Source organism: Condylura cristata, unplaced genomic scaffold (genome assembly GCF_000260355.1).
Source record: "Condylura cristata isolate star-nosed mole 26May11 unplaced genomic scaffold, ConCri1.0 scaffold00005, whole genome shotgun sequence".
In the NCBI taxonomy this organism is placed as follows: domain Eukaryota; kingdom Metazoa; phylum Chordata; class Mammalia; order Eulipotyphla; family Talpidae; genus Condylura; species Condylura cristata.
This window is the reverse complement of record NW_004567106.1, coordinates 27462498-27477593: the sequence shown is the minus strand read 5'-3', so window position 1 is coordinate 27477593 and position 15096 is coordinate 27462498. Positions and strand designations below refer to the sequence as shown.

General features: G+C 50.5%; 1 protein-coding gene across 2 annotated transcripts; it reads right to left on the bottom strand.

Moving 5' to 3' along the window:
* Window positions 1-10952: 10952 nt before the first annotated feature.
* On the bottom strand, window positions 10953-14787 carry EVX1 (even-skipped homeobox 1). Of its 2 annotated transcripts, none has more exons than XM_004676805.2 (3): window positions 14023-14685; window positions 12241-12488; window positions 10953-11623 (listed from the first exon to the last, which is right to left on the bottom strand). In XM_004676805.2, exons 1-3 carry the CDS (start codon window positions 14447-14449, stop codon window positions 11081-11083), a joined length of 1218 nt encoding a protein of 405 aa, XP_004676862.1. In that variant the 5' UTR covers window positions 14450-14685; the 3' UTR covers window positions 10953-11080. The 2 variants fall into 2 exon arrangements, with proteins under 2 accessions (XP_004676862.1, XP_012576268.1); XM_012720814.1 differs by having other exon boundaries at window positions 11081-11623; window positions 14078-14787.
* Between the last annotated feature and the right edge of the window lie 309 nt (window positions 14788-15096).

The following is a 15096-nucleotide window of genomic DNA, read 5'->3' as shown; positions in this document are numbered from 1 at the left end:
AATTCATTTAGGACAGTGTCTGTCATGGCATCTGTCTCCCAGGTGAAGTTATGTGCAGCCAAACTTGACCTTCCCTGGCTAGAGCCACCATTAGTACCACTACCACCACCAGAAGTGCTCCAGGTTCTATGGCAAATCCCAATAGGTCAAATTTACATACGTGACCTCCATTCTTTACCTGGGAGAAGGTGGGACTTGGAATTAAATTACAACCCCCAGACCAGGGGTAAATGGAAGTTAGGATTAGGGGGTAAATATCAGAAAAAGAACAAAGAAGAAGGAAGGGAATTAAAGCGCTTTGTGCTTACTATCTCATTTCATTGTAAGCACCAGCCCAAGCTGAGGAAACTTCAGCTCAAAGAGATAACAACTTGCAAGAGCAAGCTGCAATAAACAACAAAACAAGAATTTAAACAAGTCTCTCATCCAGAACCTATGTTTTCTCCATGCTAATACTCCCCATTCTGCAAGCCTAACTTCATAATTCTACTCCATATGCATCGATGGAGTTCTCAGCTTCTTTCTGAACTAGATGTAAATCTGAGTGCCAGGAGCCATGCCACCTTTCAAGTTCCAACTTCATGCAATGCGTGAGAGTGGCTACTCACATTACTCCACATAATCTTGAACACTCTTAGTTAGGATTAGATAGGTTCCACTCCATGAAACAGAAAATCCAAAATAAGAGTAGCTCAATAATGAGACAGAGTATAGTTCTTCCTCATGGTGGTTTCAGGGGGTTCTACAATATCAGGGACCTGGGCTCCATATATCTGCCTTGCTCAACACATGGCCTCCTCCTCAAGGCCCAGAGAGCTTCTTGAGTTCTACCTTTTAGGTCAAATTTCAGCCAGAAAAAAAGAGGAAGGAGTCAAGAAGGCTATACTCTCCTGTTAAGGAGATTCCCTTCCTTTTAAGAAAACTTTCAGGTAACTCATATTCACCAACTTATACCTCATTAGCCAGAACTTAGTCAGATGACCACAACCAGCTGAATGGGAAATGTAACATTTATATAAGTAGTCACTTCCCCAGCTAAAAACAGGGGTTCTTCTTTTTTCAACTTTTAAATTTTCTTACATTGTTGTTTATTTTGGTATAATAAACACCCACCACCACATCACCTATGAACTGTCACCATAGTCCCTTGTGCTCTTCCCTCCTAAAAACAGAGGTCCTTTTGCCAAAGAAGGAGGATATGACATAACAGGGGCAATTAAACCTCAACCACATTTTCCTGCCTGATATGCCAATCTTCTCCCTCTAAGACTGCAGCCCTAGCTTGAACATCATCAGTCTCATAAGTCTAGGAGATTTCTGTCATGTCCTTGCACCAATTTCTCTTGCCAATTCCTCAGCTTTCATCTGTTACCCCAGACTACTGAATAATAATGCACTTTCAATTTCTATCTTGCTACTATGCTTCACCTCCCCAATTAAGTAGCCCAGTACCAAATGCTTCTGGACCTAGGACTGAGTCCCTTTGCATACTGCAATTTGACCTCCTGGCTGCCCGCTTTTGAGTCAAGTTTTAGCCAACTTGATTTCACTGGCTAGGTCAGGCAGGGTCAGGAACCCTAACCCAGGGTCTGACATATTAGCACACCTTCCCATCCCCCAACACCACCTTCCTGCCATATCCTCTTCCATGGCTCTCGATGAAGTTACAACATGGCGGAGAGCAACTGAGAAGAAAAGGCAGAAAAGTGTGGTGTGCAAACCAAGGGTTAAAGTGAAACAGCCTACATTTGACTCTTAGATTCCCACATTTCCTATCAGTGTGAGTTTTCTGGGTACATCAGTCAAAATTCTCCAGAGCAACAGAACCTATAGAAAATAGAGATATGGGACTCTCCCTGGTGGTGCAGCAGGTTAAAGTGCAGCACTGCAATGCTATCAGCAGCTGCTTCTGCATGAGTTTGATACCTGGCCAGGGGGGTGACTCACATGGCACAGCAGACCTCCCCTGTCTCCCCCACTGCTCCCCTCAGCAGTATATTTCACTCAATCCAAATGCTCTGTTTTCCACTCTGTCTCTAGTGAATTCTCTCACACACCCCCACCTCTGCATCTCTGGCCTATACCCCCAAGTTCTATATGTGTAAATGAATAAACCTTAAAGAAGAAGAAGATAGAGATATGGATAAAGATAGAGATACAGGAGAACGATTCTATGGAGCTGATTCATATAGGTACCGGGAGCCGAAAAGTACAAACCCCAACAGTCAATGGTTCCAGTCCAAGACTGAGTGTGAATATTGATATCCCAATCAAAGACAGGCAGAGAGGGAGAATTCTTCTGTATCAGCTTTTTATTCTATTCAGGCCTTCAAAGGATTGGGTGAGACCTCCCCACACTGACAAGGCAATTCATTCTGCTGATTCAAAAGCTAATCTCGTCCAGAAACACCCTCATACACACCCAGAATAATGTTTAACTGAATATCAAGGCACCTTGTGGTATGATCAAGTTAACACAAAATGAATTTAACCATCACACTGGGCTTTTCCCCCTCATCTCTAAAATGGTGATAACAATAATTTTTGTCTCACATGGCTGTGGTGAGAATAAGGTATAAAATCATACATGGAATAGTTAATTAAGCGTAAGTCCACAATACAAATGTCAGTGAGTATGATTACAAACAGAAGAGTACACATAAGTGCCCTTGATATGGGAGGAACACCTTTGAAAAGTAAGAAAAGAGCTAGCGAAAAGAATCTCCTGCTTGACCTCTTATCTGTGGCCAATTCCACCGGAGTACTTTCTTGCAGTGGTTATTTTGTCTTGCCCTTGCAATACTCTTTCATTCAGTGAGTGGCAGGTGATAAGTACTCAATAAACATAAGCTATTCAATCATACTGCCTAGCACCACAAATCTGGTCTCTGTCCATATTAAGGCAAAGAAATGTAGGTGCCACAATTACAACTGATCTGAGGAAAATGCTAGAGTAGTCTGCCTTTCTCAAAGTCAGATACCCCGCATCCAGAAGCTTGAAGATGCCCCCTTTAGCAGCTACCATCCCTGTTTGGTGACTCAGAGGTTTGGGAAGTAAGCTAGAGAGTTAAACTCCAAATATTATAGAAAATTCCAGTATTTGCAGCCTAAGTCATTTGGCCTCTTGGTCAAATTCTGGGATCCATCTTCCTTTTGCTCATGTCAAATCACCAAGAGTCAAGGAGAAGCCTTGACTTGAATGAACTCTCTATTCAGGTACTACTCCTGCAGGATTTATCTTTACTGACATCCTTGTCATCTCAACAAGATCTTCTTTGACTGACTGATTACTTTTCTCTTTGTTCTAGTTCTTGACCTAGTAAATACATACGCATTTTAACTTACCTTCTCCCTCAAGTACTTTCTTCCTGGTTTTTCTTAACAAAGTAATTGAATTTGAGGGACCTCCCTGCAGGTGCAAGGGGTTAAGTCTCAGCACTATGAAGCAACTGTCAACCACTGCAGCATGAATTCAAATCCTGGCGAGGGAGCTGACCCACATGGTGTAGTAGACCTCTCCTATCTTGCCGCTGCTCCCCTCAGCAGTGTATTTCAGTTGATCTGCCTGTTCTGTTCCCTTCTCTGTTTCTGGTGAATCCTCTCACATACACCCCTACTTCCCCCACCTCCACACCCCTCTGGCCTGCACCCCAGCTATTGTAATGCATCAATAAAATAAATCTTTAGAAAACAAACAAAGAAAATAATTGTATTCGAGACTAACAATCTAAGAAAAATAAATTAAAATTCTGCCCTCGCAGTTTAAAAAATATACACCATACATACACAGTAGGCCCTCAAAAATTTGCTAAATGAAATCCTCCTTGACAGAGCCCTCCAAGGTTGAATGGAAAAACAGTATCTGACAAGGTAGTCAGTTTCCTAACTCTGTTGAGAACTGAAAAAAAGAAAAAGAGAAAGAGTATATACATCATCTACCTCAAGGCCCATCTCCTGTCTGTCTTAAATAGTAAGACAATGAAGCTAGGGGAACAATGTACCAGCCATTACACAGCTATTTAAGAACAGAGACCAAGTTAGAAGCCTCATCCCCTGTCTTCCAATTTATTGCTATTCACACATGTATACAAATGCTGCTTATTTCCCCAAGGGAGGCCCCTGTAAGGCCTGGGTGGCAGCAGATGAGCACACCTCCTGGGGGTGCAGAAAGGGGGAGGGGGCTGTGGTTCAGACCAAGGCCTCCATTTTTGATCTCCCACAGACTTGCAATACAGTCTGAGGCCCACACTTCACTGGGGCTGGCACCTTTTCGGATATTCTATTTAATGTGCCAAAGGGTGGAATAGATCTGTGCTGACTCTAAGGGGAAGTAACCTGAAGAAGGGACCGTTCCTCTGCCAGCACCCCAGGGCTCCTTGCAGGCTGCTCATTCCCACACTCCTAACTCCAGTAGATCCGGAGCAGGTCTCTGTGCAACCAGGTTCCTAGCACCTTGATGAGAGATGTTTAATCTTCCACCCAGATTATTTAACCTCAGCATCCTTGTTAACAAACAGCCATTATTAACGAGATGAGATACCACATGGGGTGGGCTTCAACAGACAATGTCGCTCCCTTGGCCTTTCTGAGAACGAATTCATAATCCTCAGTGACACAGCCACCCGATCTCTCCTGCCAGGCCCTAAAGGGAGTCAAGATGCTGAGTAGTAACCGGGTGGTCTGGTTATCCACAAACCCTGCGGCTGGAGGGTCCAGGCTCTGCAAGAGGGAGCAGTACCTCTCCCTTTCTGTCTGCCTCTCTTCCTCGCAGGCTCTCTCTCGGGATTGCTACAGTGCGTTATAAATTTTACCTTTCCAGTGTGCAGGAGAGGCGAGAGGAGGCTGTGTCCCAGCTCCAGGCCGGCCTGTCCCCGAGGACACCAATTAAAGGCACTAATTGGACAGCAATACATCAAAGTCGCTCCCGGGAGTGGGTCCTCAGAGCGCCAGGAATCCATTAGTTGGGCTTTTGTTTCAAAACACAGAAATACAGAGAAAGAAAAAAAAAATCACCTGGATGCAAACAGGAGTGGCGCGTGTGCTGTACCGCGTGGACTCCGCTCGGTGTTCGCTGGGAGCCTCTGACTCTCCTCTTACTTACTCCAGGCTCGGCACATCAAATGATCTTTGTGCTTCTCTGTTCTGAGCCTACCTCATATATTTCCCTAAAGAGCGCCGCCTAGAAAGGTTCCCTCTCCCCTGGACAAGCGCACAAACAAAGCTGGTGTAGACGCGGCACCTAGTTATACCGAGGTGCGCGGGTACCCAAGTGGAGGATGGGATAGACTAAGCCACCTCCCGGCGCGCGTTATTCTGGGCCTCTGCCTAAACCAGCTGAAGAAGGGGAAGTGGACACCTCCAGCGGCACATGTCACCTCGAAGTCGCGACCACCGCCTTTGAGGCGCTCGGATGCCAGCCGGAGGGGGGTGACAAAGGGAACTGATCTCATCGGAGAGGGGTTATTCGAGGGTGCTCGGAAGGCGGTTCGATGGAGCCTGGAAAGGGCTCTTATTTGGCAAACCAGACGCCACACACAGGCCCTACGGCACCCAGAGGAGCAACCCGGGCAAAGAGCATGGCCCGGAAGGACGTGATGTGACCCCAAGCGCGCTTCCGGCCCCGAAAAGGCACGGGTGAAGTGTTCAATGGAAGTGAGAATCCCTCCCCGTCGTGAACTTAGAAGGTGACCAAGTGCTTGAAGAGGCTGAAGCTCCAGGGTCCAGAAGTCACCCGTTGCCTCTGCCCCCACCCCCCTACCCCCGGAAAGCTCCAGGCCTTCCGACCTCTGCGGGAACCAATGCCCCCCAACACCGAATGGAACGCCAGAAGTCGGCGTCCGCTAGCTGCAGTTCCTGGTGTTCAGGCTCCAGGGCCACACCCGGGTGCCGCTGAACCGTGGCGGCCAGAATCTCGCCTCTGGCGGGGTGCCAGCGTTCCGGCAAGGACCTTCCCGCGGTTTCCCGCACGGTCTGAAGCGGACGAGAACCATGCGGGCCGGAGTCCCCACCGCCTGCCAGGCGCAGCCAGAAGCACCGGGAAGGGAGAGACCCTCTCCGGGTCGAGGAAAGGACAGAGGCCAAGTGCGGAGCGCCCCTCATCTTGCGGAGGTCGGTGCGCTCCTTGACTCGAGGAGCCAGATTGGAACGACTGCTTTTGATCCCATTTGTTACTAACCCCGGCATTTGTTTTCCATTTTATAAACGCTTCCCTTTAAGTAATTGTCCCTGTTAACAGCGTATACCTTTCAGCAGCCCTCACTGCGCTATAAATAATCTGGATGAAGATGCAAGGATATGACTTTCACAAGATTGGACAATTGATTCAATCTGTGACCCGCGATCGCGAATAATATTGGAAGGCTATTTAAACAGATGAAGGCCTAAATTGTCTTGCTTGTATCTGAATTAATTTCTCATTCATCATCATTATGAAGTGATTGGTCTATTCAAGCTCTTCAGCCTGCTGGAACGGAGCGGGATTTAAATGAGATTGTAACACAATTTAAATGCTTGCCGACTTTAACGAGGCCAATTGAGCAGCTGCAATAAATACAAATATTTTTCTAAACAGCCTTGTTTTAAATAATTACTTAATGCTTTCATGTTATTTTTAAGTGGCAATCTTTCTCTCTCTCCTGCTCCTGCTCAGAATATCACATACTTATTTGCTGAGAAGGCTATTTTGGAAATGACTTTGTGTTTCTGTTTGCTTTGTAGATGGTAGTATTCGTTTTGTACTTGGCTTTTTCCCCCTCAGGATCAACATTTCCAGGGTCCCACAAACTGGCACGAATGGTGAGCTGGGCCTTGGTTCACCCTAAGGTAGTCGATGTGCTCACTGGGGCAAAGTGGGGGAGGAGTTGAGTAATGGAAGAAATTTGCTGTTTGAACCCAGTCACATATTCAAAAGGGTTTTAGCTGAGTCTTGCAAACGAATCGGTGTGACTGTACTTACAAATGACACCCTGAAGAGTGGCATCATTTCTGATTTGTCCTGATGATCACCATCATCTTGAACAAATTAGAATTCCAGTGTATCCCAAAGGTGTCCCGTAGAAAGTTCAATCTGCCAGCAGTGTGGCTCCTGTGCAAGTCAACTGAAGTGGGTAGAAACCAGCTGGAGATTTCTTTGTTAGGAAACTGGCATAGAAAGAGAACCCAGCCACAATGACTATCGAGGGTGAGGGCTACTTAGAAGAAATTCCAGTTTGTTTCTTTGTTTTTACAATACCTTTTTTCCCTCCTTTACACACTGATTCTAATTCCTCCTTCTCTCACTCCGGGGGAGACTGTATGGGAAGGAAGCCATGGAGGAAAAACATCCGTCTGCCTATGGTGGCAACTGCCCTCAGTGACACCCATGCTCTTTGGCAGACATATGGCTGTGGGTGTTTCCTTGATTGGGGGGATAATGGAAGCAACTGAGCAGGAGAAGCTTGGGAACAAAAGAACCTTTTCAACTTTCTCAAAAGGGTTGAGGGTGGGGATGAGCATATGTGTATACACAACTTTAGGAGAGGATCTAAGTTCCCTTTCGCCATGAAGAGCTAGGACCATGTCCCCATGAGAAGTGTAGGGTGAGAGGCTGCATTCTAGATCACTTGTCCTTCCACTGGGGATGGAAGTGTCTGGTAGTGCAGGTGCAGGATTTGCAGCTAAGAAGTCAGCACCGCTGCTGATGTAGTCACTACAGAAACCATTTGTGGGGGATGTGATCAAACTGCAGGCCAGAAAAAAAAATGGGGACAAGGGTGTAGGAATCAAGTGATTTGCTATGTAACTGGGCAATTTAATGCCAGAGTTAGGGAGCTGCTGGCCAGAATCATTTCGTCTTCTAAGGCTCTGCGGAGCTCATCCTCTTTATCCTGTTGTTTAAAATGAGCATTATCCCAAACATATGCAATGCAATCAGTTTGGTCACACTTACAAGAACACGCTTTAATAAGGCAATCAATCACTCGCTAACAAGCCAGCGACGGGCAGCGCTGAGCACACACTCAGGCTTCCGGGAGGCTGGTCTTTCCGTGAGGACCATGGCTGAATGCTGGACAGCGCTCCTAGACCCTCTCCCCTGATCCCAAAACCCGTTGAGGAGCCCTGGGAAAGTGAGTCAGGAGTTATATAACAGCCTTCACAAGAGGTGACCATGGACTCTGGACACCAAAGAGGCCTGAGGACTGGGTAGGATAACAGCAACCTAAGGCTCATATCTGCTTTGGCTACTACTGAGACCCAATGCCTCGGTTATCCCACCTGCAAAATGGGACTGAAATGGGGCAAAGCTAAATAGAGATCAGAAAGTTGAAAACAATAGATGAAACCTGTTATTTGGTCAAGTTGCCTTTTCATTTTATAGGTGAAGAGGCTGTGTGGAGGAGCAGTGACTTCATCATCATCCTCTACTGTCACCCCACCACCATACCACCAAAATTGAAATATCATGCCAGACACAGTTAGCAGGTGCATACAAGCAAAACTTGGCTTTAGGTTTGGGGGTGGAGGAAGGAGTGAGAGTTGGTTCTTATAGCCAAACCGCAAACCTTGGCAAAAGGGAAATTTCATTATGAAGTAATGAGTAATTCCTCCTGGCAAGATGTATTGTTATATCTTCCACTTCAATTTGGAGGAAGAGAGGCTCAATTACCCAGAAAATACAGTCAATTAAAGGCTGCTGATTGGACACGAGGCCGGATCATCGATCTTGTACTTTCCAATATCGCTGCAGACACCTCATTTTCCCTCCCTATTAACTGAAAATACGCCTGGCATTACGGCAACCCGTAACCCATTTACCTGTCGCAAGCAATCTGGGCCCGACACATAGTAACCTCAAATTTTTGTGGTGTTTGGCACCAAGAGCTTCCAAGCTGCAGAGGAAGTTTCATGGTACTGAGGGGCGGGACAGTTGCAGGGAGAATTCTGAAAACCTCACTATAAGGTTTTACTTGGGAGGCAGGGGCCTCTGTATGCAGGAGCATTTGCTCTGGCACCCAAGTAGGGCTAGAGGTTGACTGAGAAGTCCCCCATGCCCTTTGAGACCATGCAGCTGATATCCAGCCTGCTGAGAACACCTATCTCTACTCTTCAGACAGCTGCTGTGTTCTATGGGAAGTGAGGATGGAGATGAGCTGGCTCTGAGCATTGGCTATCTGCTTGCCCTGACCAACCCAGAATTCTCTCCTTAGAGATGAATCCTAGTTTTAGGCTAATTCATACTCTCTTATCCCAATCCAGGAGGCCTCCGCTTCCCTCACCCTAAAATGCTGGCCCAGATTGATGATCATCCCAGCTCTCAGTAGTGCTCAAGCTCCACTCCCATGCCCCATTTGTTTATATTCACCTTGGATTGGGGTTGAAGGGAGATCCACTGAGATCACAGTCCAGGGTCACCTTTACTCAAAGGTGTGGAGCACCTGGAGAAGGATCCTTTGGCAGGCAGGTTTGAACCCCAGGGCGTTTATCACTCTGCTGAGCCAGTTTAGCCATGGAACATTTCCAGAGTGTGCAGGATTAAGGAAACCTGCGCCAAGAGAAGCTCAGGGCCCCCTTTCACCACCTCTCTGCAATGTCCATTTGGAGCCGACCAATGCCCAGCAGAGACTAGGAAAACTGAATCCATATTTTCATTCCTTCCTTTACCCAAGCCCATGGTGGCTGAACTAACAACTCAAAAAGAATCAGTGTAATGCCTGCTGCCGAAAAAATAAAATGCTGAAGTGAGAATCATGTCAGCTTTTATTGCAATATGATTAACAAATTGTAACAGCGAATTCTTTGGGCTTTAAAGGAAAACCAAACCAAACTGAATTCATTCCTTACAGGAAGAATCACTCCTTCCCAGCTGGGGTGAAGCTTGTAGTGGGGAGTATGAGTTAACCTCTCCCTCAGAATCTAGCTGCAAGAATGAGACTAGGGGTGAGAGTTTAGAAGTAACTCACCCTGATCAAATGGAGAGATGAGGTCCCCAGATGGGGCAGAATGTTCCCACTAGCATCTGAAAATCAATCCCCATTGGTAGCTTGGGAGGAAAATGAGACGAAGAAGGATGTAAAATCCTGAATGCAAAAGAAAGGACCAGAAAGTTCCTGATGAGGTGAAGGTGAACAGGCAAAGGCTAGAAATAGCCTCTAATTTGCTGCCAGATACAGGGAGGGCGATGAGGTCCCAGCTCCCTAAGCTCTTCCCTGGGCGCCTTGTTAACAGCTCAGCTCTGGGCTCCATGATCATTATTATACATTCAACATTCAAAACCCTCCTCACACACATCACTTGCTAATCAGGGTGCGTGTTGGACCCAGGGAGAAGAGTCTCCATAGAAGCTGCCGAGGGAGCCCTGGGGCATCTGCAGCCTCCAGCCAACGTCAAACACGAAGTCCGGGCTGGGGAGTGGGGATGGAGTTGCAAATTAAGAGGAATCAGGAAACTAAGAGAGAGCAAAGAGATCAATCAGGTAATAGTAGATGCTGGCTGGTGCCCAACCCTAAAGCTGTTGTGTAAGGGAGCTTGGGGAAGGCTGGAGTTTCAAGGGAGGGCCCACATTTTCTGGACTTTTCTCTTTTTCTCTCTCCCCTAGATGATGGTGCATTGCCACCCACAAGCCCCATGCCCTGCCTTGGGAAAGCTGGCAAAGATTAATCTCTACCTGCTCTGCATACACAGCATTTTGTTCCCTTTGCAGTGTTGGGATCGCCTTGGCAGGGGGAGGAGGAGTTCAGGGTGAAGAAGAGGTGTGAGGTGCTGAAGTGAGGGGCTGAGGGGCTGGATATTGGTAGCCGTTGCTGCTAAATTTGTTGAGCTTTAGAGTCCAGGCCTCAACCCCGTAGGGTGCAGAGGATGTGTTGAAGAATGGCAAAGAGGGGCCATTGCAAATAAAGCTCTCTCAGCCTCTTCCTCCCCATCCCCACTCCTGCTTCCTAAAGGCCCCCCTCCCAGGCTTCCCATTCCTCCTCGCGGGAGTCCGCCGCTCCTCTTCGATCCTCTTCTTCCCCCCTCCATGCCCAGGGAGCAGGGAGGGACGCTGGCTGAGTCCGGGGAAAGGCCCCCCTGGGCATCCTGGAGCCGGCAGCCCAAGGGCAGCCCCTTATCTGGTGAGGGGCACCTCCTCCCTCTGGTCCAGCGCGACCGAGGAAGCCTTGCTAAGCACGGAGGGCGCGAAGGTCAGGAAGGAGTCCGAGCGGGACGTGGAGGCACAGGTGAAGTCCGAGGCGGCGGCGGCGGCTCGGGGCGCCAGCCCGTTGGCGGGGCCGCTGTGGCAGGCGAGACAGGAGCAGGGGCCGCCGGCCGAAGCGCCCAGTCCGTGCGCCGGGCCCGGGTAGAGCGGCGGGTGGCGGAAGGCGCACAGCAGTTCGGGCCGAGGGTAGGGCTGTGAGAGCACGCGAAAGGTGTCGAGAGGGCGCAGCGGGCCGCTGAAGGGCGAGGCGGCGGCGGAGGCGGCGGACGCGGCGCCCAGGCCCACCGGCGAGTAGTAGGGCAGGGGCAGGTGCGATGGGAAGGGGTAGGGCAGGCCGCCCGCGGCCGCCGCGTGGCTCATCATGTACGTGTAGAAGGCGGGGTCCGCCGGGTGCGGCCACGTCATGGCCAGTCGCTGCCGCTTGTCCTTCATGCGCCGGTTCTGGAACCACACCTGCCGGGAGGAGAGGAGGTTCAGCGGCCGCGCTCACTCCAAGGCTCGGAGCCCAGTTCGGTTCCACTGCAGGGAACCTGGCCAGTGGGGCAGAGAAGAGCCGCGGCAGAGACGCACTGGGTTCAGATCCCACCACCACCCGTGGAGTTGGAATACCTCCTTGAGAGATTGATTGACTCTAGTCCCTGTCACTGCTGGCCTCTAATGAAGTGGCAAGGACCCCCTGGAGCACCAGAATCCAGTGTGGGTTTGCAAACTGTGGAGGGATTAAGGACTCTCCCGGTGTTAAGAGGGCAGTTTCCCCCAGAAACGCCTCCCTTTCCATCTGCTCTCCCTTGGGACACCTACTGTGACCCACACAGGCACCCGTCCAGTTGTCCTTTTAACTAGAAAGGGACAGTCAATCCCAAGGTAGCAGTGCCGACTCAGTGACTGTCAGGTGCGTGTGTGTATCTGCCTCTAGCAGGCCTGGACACCCCCAGCCAGGCTGCCACTGGCAGGAAGATCCTAGACGCCATTCCTGGCCTGAGGTTTAGGAGTGGTCGGTCATTGGTATTTACTTTCCATTGAGGGGACAGACCCCATATCCTCCCCGGCCCCTGTTCTAAGGCTTGTACCTTGATGGTGGTTTCAGGCAGGTTCAGGGCTGCGGCCAGCTCACATCTCCGAGGCCTGGATACGTAGTTCTCCCTGTAGAATTCCTTCTCTAGTCGAGCAATCTGCTCCCTGGTGAAGGCGGTCCGGTAACGGCGCATCTGGTCACTGGCGCTGCAGGCCAGTGTACCCTGGGAGCTGCTGCCGCCATTGCTCTTGGGGGCCTCGCTGCCACTGTTCGGGCTGCTGGCCAGTGCCTCGGAGCTAGACCCTGTACAAGAAGCCCAAGCCCATGCACACACAGAACACACAAACGACATTGATATGGGGCATAGAACCACAGTATGTGGAGGTGGTAGTGGAGATTCCTCTTTCTCAGTCTCTGTCTGTTGGGGGACGGGGAACTTCAAGAACCCAGAAGGGAGGACTGAAGGAAGGGCATATCATGTCATTAGGGAGACCTGACGAGGCTGTTGTTTGGGAAGCCTCCTCTAGAGACTGCTGAGGACACAAGCCCCAGGCCACCCTAGCCACCTACCCTGGCCACAGGAGTGAAGCTGCCCATCTGAGTTTTCTGCCTGCCACTGACAGAGATGGGCAAGGATGTGCATATCTTAACAGAGAGTGAGTTGAACTGCACCTTTGTGCTGGGGGTGTTGCAAACTCTGGGTCTTAGGGCACTGTAGAATGCTAGGCAAGAGCTAAGTTTCCTTGCTTTTGTGTGTATCAGGTTGCCAATACAAGTAAGTGAATGTGCACTGTATGTGTTGCAGAAATGGCATAGGGTGTCTGTTTAAGAATCCTTTAACATTAGTATACTTGAGTGAAGTATAGGTTGTCTAAATGCAGGTCAAGGAGTCTGGGCTGAGAGGATAAGGTGGTAATGAGTATGTATGGGTGCTCAACAAGATGTTGGCAGCCAAGACCAGGACTTGGTTTTTCTTTCTGATCAGGTTCTCCCCATCCACCCCAGCAGCTTTGTGGAGGAGTGCCTGCTGGTAGACTCCCTCCCAATTGTCTACCCCTCCCAAGGGATTCACTTTCTGACTGCTCATCCCCTCCCTACCAGCCCCTGGTCGAGGAAGAGTTCTGCAGTTAAAACAGTGTGACAGCCCCCCTTTGGGCCTACCCTAGGGAAGGGTGGGGCTCCTGCCCCCTGCAGCTTCTTTTCCTTTGGGTGGAGAAGTGGAACTAGGAAGGAAAGGGGAAGGGGGAGGGCCAGAGCTCTGCCTTTTCAAATGCAACCGGAGACCAAAGGCAATTAGATCATTGGGACCATTTCCGACCTGGCGCCAAGGAGCCCGGGAAGTGACAAGGTAATTTGGACCTCTGACCGACGTGCAAACTGGTTGGAGAGCCCCTGCACCAGGCAGTCCCAGTCGGCAGCGATTTTACTGTCCTTTATGGACTCCTGCTTCCGCGCCTGGATGCGCCTTACACCCAGCCAGCTACAAACTGCCCAGACCTCCGTTTGATCTCGCCCAAGCCGCGGGAAAGAGTCTTCCCGCGATGTTGAAGCAGTCCCACAAAACACAGGAGGGTTGGGGTGCACTTTGAATCCCCCTCGAGCTCAGGGCTGTGTCTCCCTCCACCCTCTAAAGCACAACTGTCACCATTAGTCCCACCAGTGCCTGAGCACGGGAGACCCCTGTCAGGACCTAGATAACATGGCAGAGTTACTCAGGTGGGTCCCCCAACCCAACCACCCTGTCGTGGGGGAAAGGATCTTCTTTCTCCCCATCCAGAGCTGAAATGGAAGGTGGGCGCGGTAGGAGGCCCGGGGACAGAAGAAGCGCGGTGGCTACCTTTGCTGTGCTGGTACTCCGCGTTCCCGGTGGCGAAGTCCGGGGTGCAGCTCACCTCGATTTCTTCATAGAAATCCGACTCCGTGTCCGAGCTACTAGGTTGCCCCTGTCCCGAGAGGCTGTCCGCGGAGGGGGCGGGAGGTCCCGGGCCAAGCACTGCAGCCCCGGCTGCCCGCGGTTCGGCGCCGGGTCCCGCAGCGCTGCCTGCTAGTCCGTCGACCGGCTCCTCCTCCAGGCCTCCCCCGCCGCGCTCTCGGACCGCCGGAGGACCGGCCCGCGGGCTCAGGCAACCACGGGGCACCATCTTCTCAGGCGACTCGGGTAGCGGGCTACCCACGGCTTCGGACAGATTGGAGACCCTCTTGCCAACCAGAGTACCAAGCTGACCCCCATCCAGAAACATAACCATGTCCTTTCGGCTCTCCATCCCGGGGGGTCTCTGGCGGGGGGGAGGGGGAAATTCCTAAGTGAGCCTCTAGCCTGGGGCTCCCTGAGTCCCCAAGCGGCCGGACAGATCTTGGCTTCCGAAGGGTGAAAGAGAGGCCGGGCGACCGGATGGACGAGGAGCGGCCGGAGCGCGATGTCGACGGTGACGACGGCGGTGGCGGTGGGGAGCTGGGGTCACCTTGTGATGCGAGCGCTCCTCCGTGCCGCACCGCCTCTGGGAGGAAGCCCCATTGCCCTCTTCTTTCTAAGCTGTCATCCTTCTGCTGCAATCGTCATTACAGTACCGCTGGTGACGCCACTCGGCGAGCGCAAGTGGATAAATAGAAACGTCTGCCACAGCGAAGATGAAAGGAGACCCGCAGCTAATGGCTCGGCAGTGATGCGCCAGGTGTGGGCCTCACTCGAATGGGGAGGAGAGTGTGAAAACAGAGAGACACACACACTGAGAGAGGGAGACACCCAAGCAGAGGGAATGCAAATGGAATTCCGCAAAAGAAAAGAGAGCTTAACGCGCGCAGCGAGTTCCGTAGGGGGCTGCGGGACTCGGTAATTGAATATGTTTTTTCATTCTTTTTATTGTTATTGTTTTTTTTTACTTCGTTTCGTGATCTAACACTGATGAAGGAA